The following is a 21512-nucleotide window of genomic DNA, read 5'->3' as shown; positions in this document are numbered from 1 at the left end:
ACCTGCGATACAGAGTACCGTAGCTGCTTGGAATAGGCATCAAACATTCCGTACATCCTCCCTAATTCAACTGTCCTTGTTCGTTGTGGCTCCCCAAACGATGCTCTCCATGAGAGCATACGGACTACTGTCCAAATCCAGGCCTTGTAATGGACTCGTACTGAACAGAGGATTTCCCTCACCACTAATCGACGCACTGTTGATGTCGTCTGCTGTGAAGACATGCATTATGGGGCTCGCTTGGCTTCCACTCTCACTCGGGCGTCGTGCATGTCTCGCTGTGTTGGTGATTTTGAGGAGACGCTCGAGCGCCGAGACGGAGCGTGTGATGGGCGTTGCGAGCTCGGCGGGGTCAACGTCCTTTGTGACGTCGGTTAGGACTTGGATGACATTTTGCAGGAGCCCGCGCGCACGCTCGTTGCGATTGTGTTCGCCAAGAATGCCAAGGAGGAGGGCGGATGAGAGGGAGCGGTGGACGGCGGCCCATGAACGCGTGGCAAAGGGTGTCATGTTCTGTAGGCCGAGGAAGGCTTCGACCGTGTTTGTCAGACTGTCAATACACGTCTTGCGCAGTGTTTTGGAGAGGTCGAGGCCAGCGGTTGTGGGGCTAATGGCGGGCCGGCAGAGCTCAGAGGTGATGTAGGATATGTGGAGATAGAGTGCCCAGTGCTCGAGTTGGTCGCGCATAGAACGGCAGCGGCGAGAATCTTTGAGGTAGTCTGCGGCGTCAATCATAATCTCTTGGAGTTCGTTGCGGTGTTCGGTGATGCGGAGGAGGGCGTCGTGGGAGCTTTGTTGGCGTTGGCGTTCGCGGACAATGTCGAGACCAACTTTGCATAGGCGGTACATGCTTTCAACATAGGTTCGTGTGCCAGGAGCGGTATATTGGCTTAGGGGAACGGTGTGGTCGATTGTGGTGGTGGAAGAGGCGCGGTCGTAGGATACGGAAAGGAGGGAGTCTTGCCAAAGCAGTGCCCACCATACTTTGCTTCGTATAATTCTTTGTTGAACTGGCGTGGACGCGGGGCACACGCGATGCAAGCCAAGAGTTTGTGATAGGCGTACCGTCAGACCCATCAAACTCCATGCCACGCCGGCGTTCATGTTATTGGAGATGACATTTCCGAGAATGAGAAGTGTTTGTATGTTTTCAATGTTCGCATGGGAGAGAAAGTTTGTGAACCGCAAGCATTCGAAGCTGCAGCAGACATAAACCTGTGATGTGAGCTCCCTCTCCCGTCTCGATAGACTCGAGCATTGACATCCAGATGCGAGAATGGCGAAGACCAGGCCTATCCAGTGGAAGTCCTTGCCATATATCAGCTGATCCGTGATGCCATTTCCACCCTGAGCACTGGCACGGTTGATGAGGAAAAGCAGCAGATCCGACTCGATCCCCTCGATATCCGCAACGGCAGGATAGACGACATGGGCCGTTTCCCGATAACTGCGGAAGAAACTGAGGCACTCGGAATCGCTTGGTATCGCATTTGCAAGTTCCTGCGCGCGTAGTATCGAGCCGTGCGGCAGGCCCCAGAGGTCGACAAAAGGATATGTGGCACTCTCGTTGTCCAGGCCGAAGATGGGCAGCATGCTCTTCTTGCCCAAGAGGTCTTGTACACCAGGCGCCCACTGTGTATCGCCACGGCCCAAGGCCATGACCAGCGCAGGCACCGAGCTGGGCCCAATGTGTATCGTTTGGCCGGTGATGTCGTTGCGCGTGTGAATTCCTTGTGTCCTCACATGGCTCTGCTCGCCATCCATGGGCGCCACAGCGGCCAACGAAGTGTTGTTGCCGGATCCGGATCCGGTCCCTGGAGGCGAGAAGCCATTGCCAGGCGGTGGCACCTCTGCCACACTGGTGATGGAGTTTTTCAGCTCGCCGAGCGACTTTTCGGCCTGCTGGAGTTTGGCACAAATGCGCTCCCAGTCCTGCCAGAGTCAGCGTCATCCCCCTCCCCCATGTGCCTTGAAAATGCAAGGGTCGGAAGAAGTCGTAAGCGAACCTCTCTTGGTAAGGTGACGGTCCCGCCGTGTATGTGCACCATGCCGTTGTTGAAGTCCTGGCCATTCTGCCCCAGGCCCATGGCTATGCGCTTCGCCGGCGGATGCGCCTCGCTGGGCGGGTGGTAGGTACATAGTTCGGGGTGTTCGCGGACAACGCAGGTGCGGCACGGCACGTTCTGGTCGCACTTTACTTTGCGCTGTCGGCATGGGTAGCAGGCCTACATGGCAGCAAAGAAAAAACAGTCAGCACAGTTTGTGGGTGCGGTGGGGATCTGTATGTGTGTATGTGTGAGGCGGTAGGGCACGATGCGCCAGCTCTGATTTGTGTCAAGTGGCTCCCCGTTGCTCCCCCCACACATTGCGTATGACATGGTATTGGCCATCATGGAGGTCGCCTTGTTTTCTGTTCCTTCTGCCTCGACCCCGTTTGCCCTCTGTCTCGCCTCCTGCGACTTCTGCCCTACTCGCATGCCATGTCCTCTGACCAAACCACATCGCTTCAGGCTGGTGCGTACCTTGTATTCCCGCGCCTTTCGCTTGCGTCGCAATATCTCATCCACGTCAGCCCTCGGCGGCGTAACCTGCATCACGTGGCCATTCCTGGGCGTGTGCAATCCGTCGTGGTCCTTGAGGTCCTCCATAGGTCGCGGAGGGGGGGAGGAGGAGGAGCACGCAATTCGATTCGATTCGATTCAAGTCAATTCAATTCAATCCAGCCGGGAGTCCGCAGGTAGGGCAGGAGGTTACAAGGTTGGAAGATGGGCCGGATAGAGGCGCTTGCTGTGTGGTAGAGTCGGGGTGGTAGTTGTGTAGTAGTGGGAATAGTAGTGGGAATAGTGGTAAGAGTAGCCGTTGGGATTACATACTTTAGCATCTAGCGTAGCGTCGAGTACTCTAAGGGCATGGGGCTTACAAGGCAAAGGCAAGTGCGTACGTCCTTTTGGGGGGTGGCTCGTGCCTTCCTGGAAAGCCCCACCCCCCCGACAAGGGGTCCATGTTTAACCGACGGGCGCTTGGACCCCGCGCTCTCTCTCTCTCTCTCTGGCGCTGGGAACCCTTGGCCAATCACGGAAGAGCTCCTCCTTCCATCACCGGTGCAACGGGAATCCAGGTCCCCGCGTGTGCAAGGTCACGTGTTGTCGGGCCAAACTTCACTCGGCTCTGGGTCCGACTCGCCCTTCACTGGTGGCGGAGCGAGCACTTGGACTGGCTGACTGACTGTACCGGTTGGTTGATTGATTGACTGGCTGACTGTCAGACGTCAGATCCTCGATTGTAGCATAATACCACAGTACAGCATGTACCGGTACCCATGTACCAGACTAGGAACCGCAACTACAGTACCTCGACCGCAGCCTCGTCCGCGCAGCCTAGTACCGGTACCCTACCCTACCCTACCCTACCCTACCACGGCCAGCTAGAAGACTCCTGTTGATAACTGACAAACAGCCCATAATCAGCCCCGTGCCGCAATTAGGAATGCTACTGCAGGTAAGGAATAGACTCTTGCCATCATTTAAAAACTCAAAATAAGCGGGGGGTGGGTTGATGCCCTACTCGAAAGATTCACGGTACCCGGTAAGTTAGGCCGTGGCAGCAGTGGGAGGGGGAGCAAATCTGCCCGCATATGTGAATACCAAGCCTCTCAAACATGCATTGCCATGTTCAAGTGAGAGGCTCCGACAGCCTTGGCAAACCTTCCTCACAAAGTAGACAGCTGTTCCCTTCTCTCGCTCCCTCCTTTCACCAAGCCGCGTAAGTAGTCTGGACTCTCCGACCGAAGCTTAGCCACCAAGCCAGCTCACTTATTCTCCGTGCATATCCCTCAAACATCCATCAAACACCGAATTCTGCCTTCTTCTCATCATCGCGGCCTTTTCTGGGTTCCTCCCCCCACCCCAAGTCAGCTTTCCCCTTTGGGTTCTGACTAGCATGCGTAACCGTGTCGTCTCCCGTATTACTGCAGAAGGCTTATCCAAAGATCGGCCTCGAGGCAGTGATCTGCCTCTTCACTCACTCCCGCAGCCTCGTAGATAGGCAATGCCTTCTTCACTCCCGCCACCTTGGGAACATATCCTGTATTCCCTTTGTCACTTCTGTTGCTTCATCTTCGAGCACCTGCATGCACCCACAACAGTGAAACAGTCATCTTCTTTTGGGTTGCTGGATAGACGAAATCTTATCCATCAATCAATGCTAAGCACCCGCTACTCTACCGTATTCGCGATGCGCGGATGTATGCGGAATGTCCCTGATCTTGTGTAGATACTTTCTTCTCCGTCATGGATACAGCCGCTATGGGATATCTTCCGTTATTCCTAGGAGGCCGACTGCTCACTTCTAAACGCTGACTCGTACTAACTTTCCAAGATTGGAAACGGCAATCCCGGTAAAGTGCCTTGCTCCGCAGAACACGCTTGCCGAAGGCATGAGGTGATATCGTTCAATCGTCGTTGCAAGAGCCTGGCGACGCGTTTCGGCTACTCCACAGTTCCAGGCGGAATGGTCCATGTTTCGACCAGGTCGATTGCCCGATGGTCCCCCAGCCTCACGCCATACAAACGCCCTGAAGGGAAAGTAGTCCTGGAAAACTGCCAAGAACTCTACCCAAACGGAGAGATCTATCATCCGTCTCGTCCGTCTACACGTCTAAGCAGCATCCTTCTCCCCGAAGCTTTCCTCGTCCTCGCTGAACGCGTAATGACTCCTTGCACGAATCCTGGCGCCATAGAAGTAAAACACAAATGGGATTGCGCAGCACGCCAATCCGATGAAAGCCAGCAGACTACTCGCCCATTGATCTCCCAGTCGATCATACATCTGGTTGGTAAACAGCACCACGCCGGCACCCCAGAAGCTGCGCAGGAAGGTCTTGGCAGCTAACGCGGAAGCAGCCTGATGCTGGTACGAGTCCACCAGGTAGTTGTTGGCCGCGTTGTACAGGAAGATGAATCCGAATCCGACGGCGAATCCACCAAATGCGGGTCCCGCCCAGTGAAGATTGGGATATGAGGTCCACGCGAAGATGAAGACGCCAATGGGGATGAACCAACAGGATAGCATCATGGGAATAAGGCGGACTTCTGCTGGCGGGTGGCCGTTGTGTTTAGCGGAAAGTTCAAGGTAGTGTGTATTCACAAAGGGGGCGCAGGCCGCGGATGCGAGAACGCCGCAAATCAAAGGAATGAACATGAGGCCGGTGGAACTGGCGGACCAGCCTTTACCCTTTTGATAGACAATCGGGTAGGCGACGAAAAACATGTAGAGCAAGCCATAGAGAACCGACATGTACAGTGAGATGAGAAAGACGATGAGTTCCTGGAAGAGAAGCTGGAAGGGTCGGAGGAGGAACAACGACATGCGTTGGCTAAAGGGTCGTAGATCCAGCTCTTGCTCGGTAACATACTTGTCGTCACCCGTTTCTCTGCGTAATTTCTTGGCCCGGTCGGCGAGTAGGCGAGGGGTATAGGTCTCGGGAACTGTAAAGGTAATCAGGCACCACACTATGCCACTGAGAATAAGCTGGATCCAGTAGAGCCAACGCCAACCAGCAGCATCGCTGAGATAGCCACCAACCAAAGGTCCTACCCCCGGCCCTATTATGAGTTAGCACACCATTCAACCACTATCGAGACAGTGAAGTACGCCACCTGCAAATGGAGCCCCCGAGAAAAAAGCCATGGCTACACCTCTCTCCTCATTACTCCACATATCCACCAACGTCCCGCCGACCAACGACATGGGCGCCGAAAACGCCACTCCAGCCAGAAACCGCGTCACCAGCAAAGTCGCGATACTACCGGCCACCGCGCCCGGGATCGTAAAGACAACGGCCAAAGCCAAAGTAACCACATAAACAGGCTTACGACCAAGAACCTCACTCAACGGCGCAAACGCCATGGGCCCAATCCCAAACCCCACCACAAACAGCGTAATCGTCAACAGCGACACTTCCTCACTGACGCCAAACTCGGCGCTCACACCCTCCATGTCCGCACTGATGACGGCAGAATTGAAGGCGACGACAAAGCACGTCAGCGCTACACATGTTGTGCACCACCACTTCTTGGTCCGGCTCCAGTTGCGCGGGTTCTGCGCGTCGTTCAGGGTAAATGTGACGAGCTCGTAGCGTTGGGTGTTGCCGGCTGGGGAGCGGACGTGGTGGGGTAGGTGGCCGGTTGCGGTTTCTTGGGTGTATTCGGCGAGGTTGGCGGTGTTGCTGAGGGTGCGGATGGGGAGGTTGATGAGGTCTTCGTAGGTGGTTGTGCGGTGGAGGGGGTCTTGTACAGGGGAGGGGTGGTTGATGGCGGTTGTGTAGGAATGGTTCGAGGAGGATGCATCGTGGGCTGTGGGATGCTGTGTGAGGTCTTTGGAAGGGATTCGAATGGCTTCTTCTGCCATGTTTACTGTGTCTTCGGACTCTGTGTTTCTAGAATGTAGGTGGCGAGGAACGTTTAGGACAGGAATCCAAATTAAAGTCTCGTCGATGCGTCCCGGATGCCTTTCAATAACAAGTACAACTCCAAGCAAACTATAATTCTGATGTCAGAACACTACCCACCAAATACGTAACACTGACTCTACCTCAGTCCAACAAGGAAAACCCCCTAATATCCATCCAAACACGGAAACGAGCACCCAGAACTCTCGAGCTGTAATTCGTGATGCAATATTGATGGTCGACAATCGTCAACCTCGCAACATGCACATCCCCCTCACCCTTATATACCCGAACCCGCACCCACCACTAAACCCTCATCTGCCCACCACGCCATGGAAGAAAACCCAAATACCCTCTTTCAACGGAGATCCCTCGGAACACACCTCAAACACTCACTCCTGATCACTAGTTCAAAAGACGTTCTGACGACAAAGGGACCCACACCCATTCGAGGAGGGCAAAGCAACTAAACCGGAAAGAGACTAGCGTTTGGTTAATCCGATAGTTCACCGAGCAGTCCTCTGTACGCGATTGAGAAAACCAGTGGCAGCTGATATCTTGAAGAAAATCGCCCCGCTGTTTTCTTTTTCTGTTTTTTTCCTTCGTACGAGGTTGTGAATTACGAGGTTTTTTTTTTGTGTGATATAGCTGCTGTGACGGTGTGCGCGCAAAAGGCACTGTGCTGACCCGGTCGATGGTGGTAATTGACGTCATTCGAGGATTGTGATGACTGGGAGGAGCAAGTGTCTCGTACGAATCTGCTTAGTGCTGAGATTACCAGTATCTCGGAAACAAATAGCATTACAAAGAGTAAAAAGTTGATAAGAAGGGACAAGGCAGGGGGCAGGGGAGAAGGAGGTGCGAAAGAACGGTGCAACAAACGGCGTGGAAGCAGGCATACATTCGACAGAAGAATTCAAGCGAAGAAGAAAGCCATTCTACCTCTAGCAATTCCAAGCCACCGCTCCATTTCTCCCCAGAGCACTGGTAGTCTTTGCCCAAAAAAAATACTTGTCTGCTGTTGTCAAGCTTTGAGGGCGGGGGGATCAGTGATCGTGGCTCATGAATCGTAAAAGGGGAATCAAAGACAACCAAAAAAGGTTGTCGCTATCAACACCATCTCCAGATTTTCCGGCAAGCACGAAGCCCGTCATGGAAGGAAAGATCCACTCCAAAAAAGGCCAAGATACCTTGTAAGCATGGACTAGCGAGACCCCCATCCAGAACTAGGGGCACATCGTGGGTCCTCCTAAAGCAAGCCTAGTATGGGCTGTTAACAATGTCATTGCGACCCAGATAACTTCCGCGCACACCACTCCGTCGATTCGCACCGACTCGCGACGGAGTCGCAATACTCTCGCGCGTCGGCCGCTGGAGCGCTCTCTTGGCCACCATGTCGACTTCGTTGGGCAGGGCGACGATAAGATTCTTGTCTGAGCCGAATTTGAAATTGTCTGCCTTGACTTGCTCCGAGTAACGCTTGATGCTGTATGGATCCTTGCGGTTGGCCAGGACCTTCTTCATGCTCCAGGTAACGATGAAGGGGCCCGTGGCGGTGATGATGGTGGTTTCCTTGTCTTCAAGACCCGTGTTGAAGCGTGCGGTGGTGAATGAAATGGGCGCTTTCGTTTCATGCTGGAACTGGGCGACGTGGGCTGGTGTAAGTGCTAGACGACGGGGCTGGGGCTTGTCATCCTTTGCGAAAGCCTTCTCGAAGCCAAGTTTGCCATCATTCTTTCCACCCTTCTGGAGTGCGTCGATAAGCAGGAGATAGGTCCGGGTTGTGGCAAGGACCCATCGACCATCTGCTGATACGTCCATGCCAATGATTGGGTCACCGAGAGCTGGGATGAGGGTCTTGGCGTTGATACCCAGTCGGTCAAAGAGACGAATGTCGCCCTTTTCAGAAGCAACAGCAATGTGTCCCTTTTCTGTGGTAGCCGCAGCCGAGAACTCATTCTTCGTCACGTACTGCTTCAGCTGATCATCGACAAGTTTGTTACCATTCAAGCGGGGATCAACACGGTAAAGTGCATTGCCAGAGAGACCAAGGAAGGTCTGCTCGCCACTCATTTGGGCGAATTTCTAAGCGGTAGTTAGTAGTCTGCTATTCAGCACGACATCTAAGATTCGACTCACACTTTCTGGCGCAAAGACCTTGACAGGAATGTCATCGTGGACTTTCCACTCGTCTACAACAGTTCCGGTTTCCAGATCCATGCGGTACAGCGCATGCGGGTTGTCCGAATTTTGCAGAACCAGGTCGCGATCTTGCTGATGAAGCATGACCTTGTTGGGGTTGAAGGCCCTGCCCTTTGGAGTTTTGATGTTGGAGATTGTCGTCGAAAACTGTAGCTGGTTGTCGTTGGTGTGTTTGAACACACCAATCTTGTCCCCACGTACGACAAATGATCGATCATGCTTGTATCCAACTGCCAGTTGCGAGTTCTCAGCACCGTCCTTGGGACCGTTATCGACGTCATCCTCGGACTCATCCGAATCGTAGTGTTCGCTACGTTGATCGTTGGTGCTCTCGTACTCTTCCTCTTCCTCCTCCTCCTCTTCTTCTTCTTCCTCCTCCTGCTCATCTGGTGCATCATCCATGGTCATGTCTTGGAAAGCCTCCAAAACATACTCACGGTCTGTGTCCTTGGCCTTGCCCCATTTGACCTTGTTAAGGTGCTCCCAAAGGGCTTGCATCACACCCTGCTGCACAGTCTCCAGCTCTTCTTGGTCCTTGAAACGTAAAAGCCACGAGTACGCAGAGCCATCCTCCAGGTAATGATTGAAGATGAACGACTTGTATTCGTAGTTGAATACTGGGTTAATGTCTTCGACGACAGGCTGGCCGAGCCATTCACGCTCGTCACCAACAATATGTAGCCAGTAGTTCCAGTCGCCAATTTCCGTGACAGTGACGTGTACTTTCGGATCTTGCTTCATAAACGTGCCGGAGGGAAAGTCGAACAGATGGAGTTCAGCAGTGACTTCAGCCAGCACCTCCACGGCATCCGGTTGCGCCGCGGACGGTGGAGCTGCCGTAGAATCCTCTATCCCGGCTGGAGCACTACCCTTGCCTGCCACCTTCTTGGCCATCTTTTCCTTGGTTGTGCTCGGGAACAGCTCCTCTGTTGTCGGCGGTGCGACGTGTGATGCTTGGGGCTTGCTAATCGGGCTAGCTATGGGACTCGCGTCAGGAATAGGCTCTTCGTAGTACGCGAGAGCTGCAAGGTCGTCTTCGGTGGCGTGTTCGTGGCTACGTCTAAACTTGCGCTCGTACTGGCACTGCAGGGCCACGCGTTCAAAGAGAGAAGCGGTCTCGGGCTTGACCGAGGCGTCGCACACAAACTCCCAAAGGTCGTTAACGTCACCGCTGAGGTCGCGCCAGGCAAAGATCTTCTCGCCAGTTGAACGGACGTCGTCGCGAAACTGGAGGTCCTCGTCCAAGAGAAATGTCTTTTCGTCCTTGTCGCTGACTAATGCGTCGATGCCGCCGTCTTCACCTCCCTCCTCTGCGAGCAGATCCTCCTCGCCCTCTTCGTAGGCGCGCTGAACGACAAGCTGGTACTGGAACTCCTGCCCCGTGCGACGGATAGAGGCGGCGGCGTCCTTGAAGATGAGCTCAGAGTAGCCCTTGACGGAACGCGGGCGAACAAGATAGAGCTGGCCCTGTGGGATCTCTACGATGGTTTCCTTGGAACTGTCACCAAAGACGAATTTGCTTACTGTGCATCCGCGTCAGTGTTTGGTGTTACAAAGAAGCTGATAGCGGGGGAGGGGCAAAGCAGGCCTCTTTGTAAGCATACTTACAGTTTCTCAGCATAAACATGACGAGGGAATAATTGAGTGGCGGGTCAGGTTAGGAGCTAAGCCTTCTCTTTAAACTCGGAAGAGCCTCGCGCGCATACCCATCAAACTTGAAGGCGGAAGGCGACAAGTTGTGTTGCTATCTTGGCCAGGGTCCAGCGATCAAGCCCTCGCTTAGGCGCCTGACGTGGTCACGTGATCAGGCGTCATCTTTTAGGTGATGGCAAGCATGTATTGTAAAACACACCTCATCCACCCCATCCCAGATCCAAGTCCACCATCCTCCATCATTTCCCCTCACAACGAACACCCCATCAAGCTTGAACGATGCCCAAGACAACTAAGCCCCTCGTTCTCTACTATCTCACAAGTTATAAAGCAAGCACTAGTCTATACATCCACATCAATCTGATTTTTACTTTTGGTAAAAAAAACCCAGAGACTAACATGTTCACTACATGACTGTAATCACTAGGCGTCTATTGATCCCCAGTTTGTTTGTGCAAAACATTTCCTCCCACTAACCAGTCAGCCACATCCTCTCAACCTCGGCACCAGCACAAACATCACCCACCTTCCTCCATACCATAGCATACCATAGCATACCATAGCATACCATAGCCTCTGACCCACCCTCCCCATACCATCATCCCACCAATTCGCTCCTCACCCAACACAAACCTCCCCCTCCCCCACCCCTCCAAACGCCCCCACCCAACCCAACGCATGTGGATCCGGGGTACAGTAGCGCACCCCTAGTCTCCTGCAGATTACCCAGTCCCCTGTATAGCCCAGACCAAGCCCAGATATTCCACACACCGAGACCATACCAATCCCATAGCGCAGGGGAGGGGCGGGACAGTGCATTTCCCAGGGCCCTGGTACACGTACACGTTGCTAGTATGGGTTGGGTTTGGGTTGGGAGGGGGAGAGTGTAGTTGGGAAGCTTGTTGGGGGGAATGGTTTGGTCCGATGCGGATGCGAGATAAGGGCGTGTGGTATGCGCGCGTACGTGCGTGCGTGCGTGCGTGCGTGTGAGTCCATGGGATGACAGGGGAGATGTGGGATGCGAAATCGGGGAGATGGAGGGAGAGGGGACGAGATGGTGATGTGCGTATTTGGTGTTGACCGGGAATCAACGGTTTCCGTGTCGATTACTGGGACGAGTCTGTTTGGGTGCATGGAGAATGGTCATGGTAGTATCAAGGCAAGTGTATGGGCAATAGTGGTATGCAAAGATTGGTCAAAATATGTCCTTATTTTCCACATTACATCCCCATGTTGAGCTGTTTTGCTCAGAGCGGTTCGTGCCGCGCATTACACGTACAACTACGGTCTCGTGTGGAGCTAGTTAGAGTAGTCGGGTATCGTGTCTATTCCTCCATGGAAACAAAAGCCATTTTCCGAATGCGAATGCCCATTCTAAACATTTTTCATGACCGTAGAGAAGACCGTTAGTAGGAAATCGATGAACCAGAAAGCGCTATGATTGAAGCAAAGAAGCAATGCTCTCTACAAGTGTGCGACACCAGTTGAAATCTCGCTGATGCCGTTGGTCTGGGTGCTGCTGTGGTCGGCGACAAGGTTGGAGACCTTGTTGCCAAAGTACTCGCGCTCAGCGTATGGGTTGTACATGTTCTTCTTGATGTGCACGTCAAGCTGCTCATCAGACAGATTTCGCAACTCGGTAGCACGGTCGACGCCGTTCCTTTGGGCTGCGCGGATGACGCCCCGTGTCACGACAACGGACACTTCACGAATGCGACGGATGTCGGGATATAGCCAGCCATCTGCAATTTCCTGCTCGTTAAGGGAGGTTGACAGCGATTCCGCAGAAGCGTAAATCATGTCCTGAGTCACCGAAACGGCCTTGGAGATGATGGCACCAAGACCGATACCGGGAAACACGTACATGTTGTTTCCCTGGCCAGGCGTGAGAAGCTTGCCATCCCACTCCATGGATGGAAATGGAGAGCCGGAAGCGAAGAGACAGCGGCCTTCTGTGTTGACAACAGCCTCCTCGAAAGTGCACTCAGACTTGCTAGAGGGGTTGGAGAGAGGGAAGATGATAGGCCGGTCGTTCAGCTTGGCCATCTTCTGCAGAATCTCCGTTGTGAAGGCACCACCAATCGTGGAAAGACCCATGAGGATGGTGGGTTGCACAAAGTCAATCAAGCGAGCGAGCGACTGGTATTGGCGACCATTATTGTCGTCCCGGGCAAAGTAGACTTTGTGATCCGCCAACTTATCGCCACGATCCTGGGTAACGAGACCGTTTGAGTCGACGAACCAAAACTTTCGGCGAGCCTCGTCCTCGGTCAAGCCCTCCTTGATGAAGAACTCGACAATCTGCCTGGCAACACCGGTACCAGCGCTGCCAGCACCAAGGAAGATGGCTTTGTGATCTTTGACGGGAACGCCAGATGCCTTGACAGCGTTGATGAAGCCACCCACAATGACAGCGCCAGTACCCTGGACATCATCGTTGAACATGGTGTATTTGTTTTGGTAGCGTTCAATGGCGGGGAAGGGGTTCTTGAAGTCCTCGAATTGGATGACGATGCTATCACGCGATCAGTTTCCCTGTCTGGACATGGGTGCACAAGACGTACCTTGGCCATTTGTCGGTCAGAGCCTCCATGAGCTCGTCCAAGAACTCGCACTCCTGCTCTGGGGTGACCTTTGGCATGCGAGAGCCCATGTATAGAGGGTCCTCACGCAGAGCCTGGTTGTTGGTACCCAAATCCAAGCAGAGGGGGAGTGTTGCGTCTGGGTTGATACCAGCGCAGGCAGTGTACAGAGACAGCTTGCCCACAGGAATGCCCATGCCGTTCACGCCTAGATCTCCCAGACCGAGAATACGGGAGCCGTCGGTGAGGACGGTGATGTCAACGTTGTGAGGCCAGTTATCGAGAATCTGGCGGAGGTTGCCACGGTCGTTCCACGAGAGGTACATGCCCTCGGGTTGTGTCCAGATTTCGTGCCATCGTACGCAGGCCTCGCCGACGGTGGGGGTGTAGATGAGGGGGGTCAATTCCTGCACGTGGTTAGATGGAGGCCGTTTTTTTTCCTTATTTGAGAATGGCAGGCACCGTTGATTACCTACCTTGATGTTTTCTGACAAGAGCCTGTAGAACAGGTGGACGTTGGTGGCCTTGAGGTGGACGAGATATTGGAACTTCTCAATGGGCGTTGGCTTCATTGCTAGGAGGCGGAGGCCTGTGACGACGTCAGCGGATGGCAGAGAAGAAAGAGCAGTTCAAAGAGGAAATGGACATACATCGCTGCGACTGTGTTTCGAAGCTCTCTACAGCTGGCGGGGTGAGGCCATAGGTGCCCAGGTATTTGCGGGCATCTTGCGAATGTGACGAGGAAAAGTCGCCGCTCCTGCAGGGTTGTCAGTATTTGCGGGCTGGCATTGGGATGGATGGATTGTGGCCATGGGTGTGGGTTGGGATGGCGTGGAGGGCGTACGTGGTGCTCAATTGGCGAGAAGGCAGGCCAGGTCTGGATTCTGCGGGCATGGTGTCTTGTGCAATGGAAGCCATGTAACGGAGGCTGTGTGGGGTGAAGGAGAAGAAGGTCTGGAGTCGGCGTGGGCGTGGACGTGGACGTGAGCGCTGGACCGCCTTTATAAGCGGACGACTAAATGGGAGCTGCATGGAAAAAAGAGGCCTGGGTTGAGACAAGCCGATCGGCATTTGCTTCAGGACTGCAGAAGGAGCGCGCTACAAGGGGGGGCGGAGGGGGGGGCGCACGAGAGGGCGAGAGGAGGCACCTGGCAGGCTGGCAGGCTGGCTGGCTGGCACACCCTCGTACCGGTAGCTGTTTAGACTGGCCCCCCCGCCCCTCTAGTAATACTGTAGCTCATGGCCGTCCTCCGCGAATCGGATCCGCCTTTGGAAGTCATTCCTGAAGACGTGAGCAGAGTGGAGAGCCGTCACCGCCATCCAAACGTGCTTCCGTAGCTTATGCCATCCGTCTCCAGTCTTGACAAGCACGCGTTGCTGATGTTGCTGATGTTGCTGCGCGGACGGGAAGGACCCTCCCTGGGTACTGGACCTATCTTGACTTGACCATACAGCGTTTTTTTCTTCTTCTTCTTCTTTTTTCTTTTCAGTTTCTTCGCTCTTCCTTCTCCTTCCTCAACCCTCAACCTCGCCCTTGTGTCAGCCACGGGTATATCCTATCCTGTAGCAGGAAGCTGCCATGGCTACCTAGATACCCTACTCTACTCTACCGTCCTCCTGTCCACCGTTGACAGCAAAACGGCAAAGATTCCGTAGTCAAGCTTTCTTGCCAGGGGTGTGGGGGACATGGGGTTATCGGGCAACTTGGGGGGCCCTTCCCTAGCCAGCCCTAGCCGAGAACGGCCAAGGGCGTGGAGTCTGGGAGGGGCGGAGAGGACAAGGCTCGGGCGGAACCGGGTGCAAGAACGTTCTGTCCGACCCACTTCTCCCCTTGCCCTTGCGAGCTCCAATTCTCCAACTTTTTTTTCTTCTCCTTCTTTTGCTGGGTGCTTTCATTCGTATCTACTCTTATTGTTCCTAGGTATGCAGATCCACTGCCACACTCTGAGCATTGTGGGCATTCAACATAGTCCATCTGTCGATCACTTGGCCGAAAACAGCACATGCAGACAAGAAAAGACTGGAGGCCTATTGCTTTGCAAAAGTACCTCCTAATAGGCAGGGCCAATATCCTTGTCATCCGTTAGGCATCGAGGCATTTTTTTTCCCAATTGTCAAAGCTCTGCCCATGGTCCGTGGACAAGTCCGCGAACAGACCCAAGACACAGCAGAGGCCTCAGGCAAGACAAGTCTCGGGAACACTTGGATACATACGAGAACCTCCTCAGATTCCATCCTCTCCGTGCCTTTCAGGCGCAAGTCTCTCCTTCCCCATGACAGTCTTCAGAATCGCACATCTCAGAGAGATCAATGCATGTCCCCACACACTCGGCTTTATGATTCTTCCATGGGAGATACTGTGTTCCAGTCCCAATGTCCGTTTCCAAGGCGCTATAGTCCCAATGCAGCCTAGATCGCATGTAGAGATCGGGTTGTCGTTGCGAGGTGCCCAGCCTAGCCAAGGTTGGCCATGTTCTGTGGAGTAGCCTGCCTTGGCGTCGAATGGGGGTCCAGTCTTCTCTTCCGACCTGCTCCTCCCAAACTCCCCAATCCAACTCACCAAATTCTCTCCCATCCAAGACTTCTTGCAGGGAGCCTCAAGTCCCTGAAACTCTGGCCACAAACTTCTCATTACAGCGAGAAGGCTCGGTCCGCAAGTAAGCATCCTCGAGTGACTTTTTTGCGCCCGTATGACTTTCGGACTTCCGACTGTCTGCGCGTTCGTTCCTCGACAACCGACTGGTCAGTCTCTGGTCCGCAACAGCCCATATTGTCTCGGACGATCTTTGCCTGCCATTCTCATCACATGGCTGTGCGCCGTGGTTTACGTACATATCCGAGTATTGTCTGGCCGTCTCGGACTATATACTGGCTCGTTAGTGGATGGACGATTGGGATCGACTCTTTTTTTTTGACAATATCCTGGTTCTCGTACAATGTTCAGGCGAGTTGTAGACATTGAATCCTTGCCTTGTATCAAAAGCATGCAAATTTCCATATCTGTACTCGCTGTCCTTGAAAACCAAATCCCCTTTTATATCAGCAAACACAAACAAGAACCAACCCACGAAACGAACACGTTGACAAATAAACATGGTGATGACATAACAACCCACATCCCTTTTCACACAACCACTACACGCTATCCCACTCACCCTCGACTAGCAAACGACTCCATAGCATCCATCCCCTTGAATGCCTCCTATAGCCCCGTTCGGCTAGATCGAGACCCCAATGCCGCAGCCAAGCTGGAGATCACCCGCGATTGCGGGGAAAGCTTGGTGGCTGGAGTCTGGGGAGATTGATGATCCCTGCATGGAGCATGAGGTTCGTTGTTTGTCAGTGGAGCGAGTGGCTTGGAATTTGTGGGACTTCCCTTACTCCCTGTGTATGTTAGGAGGGGGGGAGGGGGGGAGGGGGATGGTGGGGTTTGGGGTTGGTATGTTGTATGATTTGATTGGGTAGGTGGGTTTTGGGATCAAAGAAGCGTGGATGGAAGATACCATGAGCATATCCTAACCTTTTAGAAAAGTTCTTTGGCAAAATCAATCCTATAATATTGGACAGCCTCTTGACAATAAATTAGGACCTTGAATTCATCAAGGCGGCGTGGGCAAGGCAGTGTTTGGTCTTGGAGCAGTTGCTAACATCTCAATTTTCAGACGGCGCTAGAGCATGGGTTTTCTTCATTGTATGTAACGTAGTATTCTATGACTACACGTCCTATTCGGTACCTATTATGATAGTGGGACTGGCCCGCACATGTCATGGTGCTCAATAACAGCGCACCTATTATCTGCAAGACTTCTTAGTAAGAGAAAAGTTTAGTAGTAGTACTACAAAACTACAAGAAAACCAACAGGCCAAATATTGTACTTACTCACGCAACTCAGGAAACCGTTTGCATTCGTCTCACTCTCACAAGTGCAGCAATCAGCCATTGTGGTACAGGCTCCTAGAAGATGGTTCAGCAGGTCGAATTCAGATTTTAAAAAACTGGTTTGGAGGAGATCATACCACCAACGCGTTGTAGGCTATCGTCAGGTCCACAATTTATTGCATGCCACTCAGGTGATTTGCCCAGGCGCTCCGCGCAAGCAGAGCCCACGGCAATGAAGAGAATCGCAGCAAGTGAGATGCGCATATTTGGCTAGTATGAATGTATTGACGGGTAGTTATTGAAATGTTAGGTTGTATAGTGCTCCAGAGTCTGGTTTATGTACCATTAGGTAGGTAGGTCAGGAGGGCTATATACATGAATTTGTAGCACCGCAATTCCTTTCACCCCTGGCCCTGTGTCTAGAAATACACACGTCAAGGGTAGGTATAGGGGGTTGATTCATGGTATCCAGGAGATCGTTCTGTGAGGTAAGTGGGCCGTACCTACTGCCCGGGGGCCAGTCCCAGTCAGGACCAGCCCGGAGTTACCGTACAGTACGCTGGGAGTACTTAAGCCAATGAGATGTAGCAAACTACTACCGGTAGATTTCAGGCACAATTCTAGGCGAAACATCTCTGCGAAATACGAGGTGGCCCGCCGAACAAGGGCCAGTTTAGTCATTTGCCCAAAATGATAAGCATCAATTTAGTGTCTGTTGTATGCGAAAGAAGCCATGCAACCGACCAGGTACGTATATTTTGTAGGCTGTGAATACAGGATATGGTGGGTACTTACCGGCCTATCATGGATCTGCACCCTGCACGTCTCTGACGACGCGCTAGGGCTTACGTCTCACAACTCCACCGTTGTCGGTAGGCCCAGTTTCAAGAATAACGAGGCATTAAACTCAAACGGAAGCATCTTATTGTACAAACTCACAGGTTTACTCTAAACGGGAGTGTTTTGCATGCGTAAACATCTTGAAACAACGCCCGAACCTTATTTTAAAATGCCTACAAGCTGCTACCCATGCCCAGCCATCAAAGCGATAGTTATGTGAAAAAGACGAACAATACTAGGACGAGTTTCTTAGAGAAGGAGGATCGAGTACGTTTTGTACGGCTACTATGCATTATTATTAGATAGAAGTATATGCTGGTAGTCATAACAGTAATGTCAAGCCAAGAGTTCTTTGGCCCAAGATTTATCGAGCTCTAGGTATAACTTTAGTCACAATGGTACCTAATGTTCTTCTGTTCAAATGTTATAATCTTGACATCACGTGGTATCTCAGCAGCTTTTCTTGAGGTGCTGGTCTTGACAGGGTATTTACAGGTCTGTCTGTATGTAGGAAGTGTACCTACAAGTCTGAAGTTTGGGTGTTCTTCTCATGTAACTGAGCCCTGGCCACTACCAAAATAGGTAACTGTTCTTTTCCCATACGCTCTGACAATGTTCCAAGGTATGAGGAGTGAAGCCGGGGATTTTAGTAGAAACGCTAGTGGTGATGGCAGTTCGGCAGGGAGTGTCATCGGATAAATGAGACAAACACTTTGACAACTTTCAACCTTCATACCGGCACACGTTCTCCGAAGAGCTCGTCGTCAGTCCCAGCTTCCGCAGACACCCAGGTTTGTCCGCTCGATGAAGGACATGCCTCGATCAATGGCTGGCCACTTCTTCATCTGAGCTTGGCCCTCAAAGCCAAAGCAAAATATATATCTCATGCCTTGCGACAAGAATGCTCGCAATGGCGCACTGCAAGCAAGCAAGCAAGCAAGCAAGCTCTCGATCCTTGCAAAACATCCCCTATTGCCTAGTAGGTAGTTACACAAGCGATAACTCCTATAATACTCATACCATGTGCGCTAGCTATATCCGTAGTTTTCCAGAGAGTCTGGCCAGTGGATGGGCGCCGCGGGACAGTGCCGCACTGGGCCAATGACGTCGGCGCTAGCATTTCACCCTCGTCATCCTTACTCAACCCCATCGGGATCCTGTTACTGTGCTGTAAACACCAGGCTTCCACGTCGGCCTGGACGCGTAAAGCTTCTCGGTATTTTCTTGTCCACCTCCAACTGCATCCTCGTCGACCACGACAGAATCGTTGCTTCACTATACCACAATGTCTCTCTCGTCCTGCTTCGGCTCCCGTAAACGCGACGAGGACCAGCGCCCGCTGCTACCTCAAGTGCGTTTGATTGCACCCACAGGGGGTTTTTTTTTAACAAAGATAACTAACTTATGAAATAGTATCGCGATGACACGCAATTGCAACGCGAGGTTCATCAGAAGCTCCATACATACCAAATGCTGCGGGCCATGTCAATGGGTTACATGCCATCAAACGAGCAGGTTATCATCAACCTCCGAAGCTTGTTATCCGCCGACATTCTGAATCCTGAAAACACAGATCTGACCGACTCTGGAAGACTACTGGTCAAGTTCACGAAACAATGGCTTCATGATTTCATTGGGTTGCTGAGCAACAAGAACAGTGAAGATCAGATCCAAGACTTCATTTGGTACCTCAGCAAAGCCAGGGTTTCAGTGGACGTTTCAGACATGGCCCGTAGGACCACTAGGTCAAAAGCCAAAGCTGATGCTACCGCAGGTTTGCACATTAGCTTCACCAGATCCAAAAATAGATTGCTGATACGTGAACAGCTTACCACAGTCTGCAGACAGTGGGATCTTTGCTACTCACCAACTCCGATTTCCGGATCTTCCTCTCAGACTTGGAGACAGTCGGCCGCGAAGTGTTCAGGGACACGGCCTTTACCCTATCAAATGTATCAAAAAAGGCCGCCAAAAAGATTGAACCTTCCCAGCAAGAGCAGAAGAAGCTGAAGGAACCGGGTGCGGATGAGGGTCCGGCGCCAACCGCCGAGGATCTCAACGGTGAAGTCCAAGAGGTCGCTTCTGTCATCGGTGATGGTGCACTCAAGGTGGCCAAGCGAGCCGATGTGAGCTTAGCACAGAAGCTACAGGGCGACGAGGGCGAGTCACTCCTTTTCAGGCTGAAGAAGACAGTTACCAACCTGAGACAAAAGAGGGACTACAACGAATCGGTATCGGTGCTGGCATTGTTACTCAAGCGTTATGCTCTGGCATATTCTCGTACTGTGGAAGACGCAATGGGCACCATACAGGAGGACGTTGAGCCCAATCCAGCAATGGAGAGGGCTGTCAAGAACTTTTGGACTTTCTTGACATCCTTCGGAGAGAAGGAGGAATGGAAGAAGCTCGAGGATTCGTTCCACAACGTCCTGGAGCACTCACGCAAGGACCCCGAATTTGAAGACCTTCTTATTGATGTTGGCAACTCTCTGCAGAAGCTCCTTACCGATCCCGACTTTTTCGAACATGTGGACGAGAAGTTCCAGGAGCTCCGTGAGAAGGCCAAGGGTGTCGGCACTGAGTCTTCACTCCGTACGGATATTGATCAGTTCTTCGAGCAAGCTCAGACTACTTTGACGACTGTCACGCAAGACCAAGACATCGCCAAGTTGATGAAAACAACTTTGAAAATCTGGGATATCTTGTCTCCTCGCAACTCATACGCGAACAGCGAACTCATTCAGGATGCAATCAATGTCTTCGTGCCTCTTGGTATCCAGGCTATCCAATACATCCCCATTCCCCGTTTGGAAGTATCTACACCGGAACTCGACCTGCTCTTGGAAAACCTGATAGTCGAACCTGGAAAGACAGTCAATCACACCTCCTTTCTCCCGTTCCGCTTCAAGGTTGAAACCTACAACGACTTCGAGCTCCGCAAAGCCCGCTTCCGCGTCGCTTCAAAAGTCAACTCGCGCTTCACCATCAAAATCGACGGTCTCTCCTTCCGTGCCGACGAAGTTGGGTTCCTTATGCGCGCCCACAAAGGTCTCCTACGTTTTGCCGACGAGGGTATCACATCCTTCCAGCTCGACGAGCGCGGTATCGACATCCACCTCGACGTCGAAGTCGCAAAGGAGCGCATGGAGCAGATTCTCACTCTCCGCGACGTCCGTGTCCACATTCACAAGCTCAACTACACTTTGCGCAAATCAAAGTTCAGCATCTTCGGCTGGCTATTCCGACCCTTGGTTCGCCCCATCGTCCGCAAGGTCATGGAGAGGCAGATGGCAAAGGGTATTGCGGATGGCATCCATGCTGCCAATCGCGAATTGCTATTCGCGAGGGAGAGGTTGAGGGCGACGAGAATCTCGGATCCAAACGATGTCAAGACGTTCTTCAAGGCAGTGCTTACGAGGTTGACGCCCGAGGAAGATCCGGATCTGTACACGAGGGTTGGCGTTGCGGAACCTGGGAAGGGTGTGTTCAAGGGAAAATATGCGCCTGGTAGCGTTGTCAAGCTGTGGGAAGAGGAGGGCAGGAGGGCACCGGAGAGGATCGATGATTGGGATGAGGGTGGCTGGAGGAACGATGTCTTCGACTTGCATGCCATGGCCCTTTCATAGGTGTGGTATGGGAAGTTTCGTAAGGTCATGCCTTTTTCTGACGAGGGTTTCTTGTAGTAATGTTTTTTCTGCATATTTATCACGACGGTATGGCCACTCGGGATGAACTGGTAAAGTCTCTTTTGGCGTTTTTCAATTGTGTACATGGTGGAATACATAATGTTTTGATGGTTGGGGAAAGAATTTGCCTGCCTGTTCAACCTGATACGGCCTCGAAAATAAACGCCCGCTACTATTCCTCTAGCAGCTTCTATGTCACAAAAACCCCAGGTTTTTACTTA

General features: G+C 52.5%; 8 protein-coding genes across 8 annotated transcripts; 2 read left to right on the top strand and 6 right to left on the bottom strand.

Moving 5' to 3' along the window:
- Nucleotides 1–66: 66 nt before the first annotated feature.
- IAQ61_006821 (uncharacterized protein) lies at nt 67–2648 on the bottom strand (the record flags this gene model as incomplete). The annotated part of the gene is made up of 3 exons (XM_066097320.1): nt 67–1932; nt 2007–2225; nt 2523–2648. The coding sequence occupies 3 exons, from the start codon at nt 2646–2648 to the stop codon at nt 67–69; spliced, it is 2211 nt and encodes a 736-aa protein (XP_065952797.1).
- A 2008-nt stretch (nt 2649–4656) lies between these two features.
- Nucleotides 4657–6782, bottom strand: IAQ61_006820 (uncharacterized protein; the record flags this gene model as incomplete). The annotated part of the gene is made up of 4 exons (XM_003845666.2): nt 4657–5603; nt 5658–6538; nt 6592–6614; nt 6753–6782. The coding sequence occupies 4 exons, from the start codon at nt 6780–6782 to the stop codon at nt 4657–4659; spliced, it is 1881 nt and encodes a 626-aa protein (XP_003845714.2).
- Nucleotides 6783–7708: 926 nt separating this feature from the next.
- On the bottom strand, nt 7709–10277 carry IAQ61_006819 (uncharacterized protein; the record flags this gene model as incomplete). Its single annotated transcript, XM_003845665.2, has 3 exons — nt 7709–8533; nt 8588–10173; nt 10259–10277. The coding sequence occupies 3 exons, from the start codon at nt 10275–10277 to the stop codon at nt 7709–7711; spliced, it is 2430 nt and encodes an 809-aa protein (XP_003845713.2).
- Nucleotides 10278–11437: 1160 nt separating this feature from the next.
- IAQ61_006818 (uncharacterized protein) lies at nt 11438–14696 on the bottom strand. The gene is made up of 5 exons (XM_003845664.2): nt 13730–14696; nt 13536–13642; nt 13362–13474; nt 12868–13292; nt 11438–12818 (listed from the first exon to the last, which is right to left on the bottom strand). Exons 1-5 carry the CDS (start codon nt 13954–13956, stop codon nt 11768–11770), a joined length of 1923 nt encoding a protein of 640 aa, XP_003845712.2. The 5' UTR covers nt 13957–14696; the 3' UTR covers nt 11438–11767.
- A 413-nt stretch (nt 14697–15109) lies between these two features.
- On the bottom strand, nt 15110–15460 carry IAQ61_006817 (uncharacterized protein; the record flags this gene model as incomplete). The annotated part of the gene is made up of 1 exon (XM_066097319.1): nt 15110–15460. One exon carries the CDS (start codon nt 15458–15460, stop codon nt 15110–15112), a length of 351 nt encoding a protein of 116 aa, XP_065952796.1.
- Nucleotides 15461–15821: 361 nt separating this feature from the next.
- IAQ61_006816 (uncharacterized protein) lies at nt 15822–16190 on the top strand (the record flags this gene model as incomplete). Its single annotated transcript, XM_066097318.1, has 1 exon — nt 15822–16190. The coding sequence occupies one exon, from the start codon at nt 15822–15824 to the stop codon at nt 16188–16190; it is 369 nt and encodes a 122-aa protein (XP_065952795.1).
- A 432-nt stretch (nt 16191–16622) lies between these two features.
- On the bottom strand, nt 16623–17029 carry IAQ61_006815 (uncharacterized protein; the record flags this gene model as incomplete). Its single annotated transcript, XM_003845660.1, has 3 exons — nt 16623–16681; nt 16766–16840; nt 16903–17029. 3 exons carry the CDS (start codon nt 17027–17029, stop codon nt 16623–16625), a joined length of 261 nt encoding a protein of 86 aa, XP_003845708.1.
- Nucleotides 17030–18890: 1861 nt separating this feature from the next.
- Nucleotides 18891–21231, top strand: IAQ61_006814 (uncharacterized protein; the record flags this gene model as incomplete). The annotated part of the gene is made up of 3 exons (XM_003845659.1): nt 18891–18956; nt 19019–19379; nt 19433–21231. The coding sequence occupies 3 exons, from the start codon at nt 18891–18893 to the stop codon at nt 21229–21231; spliced, it is 2226 nt and encodes a 741-aa protein (XP_003845707.1).
- Nucleotides 21232–21512: the final 281 nt, after the last annotated feature.

This window comes from Plenodomus lingam (assembly GCF_022343315.1).
Source record: "Plenodomus lingam strain CAN1 chromosome Unknown contig_26, whole genome shotgun sequence".
In the NCBI taxonomy this organism is placed as follows: Eukaryota; Fungi; Ascomycota; class Dothideomycetes; order Pleosporales; family Leptosphaeriaceae; genus Plenodomus; species Plenodomus lingam.
Note: the sequence above shows the minus strand (reverse complement) of the source record. Positions and strands in the feature narration are given on the sequence as shown.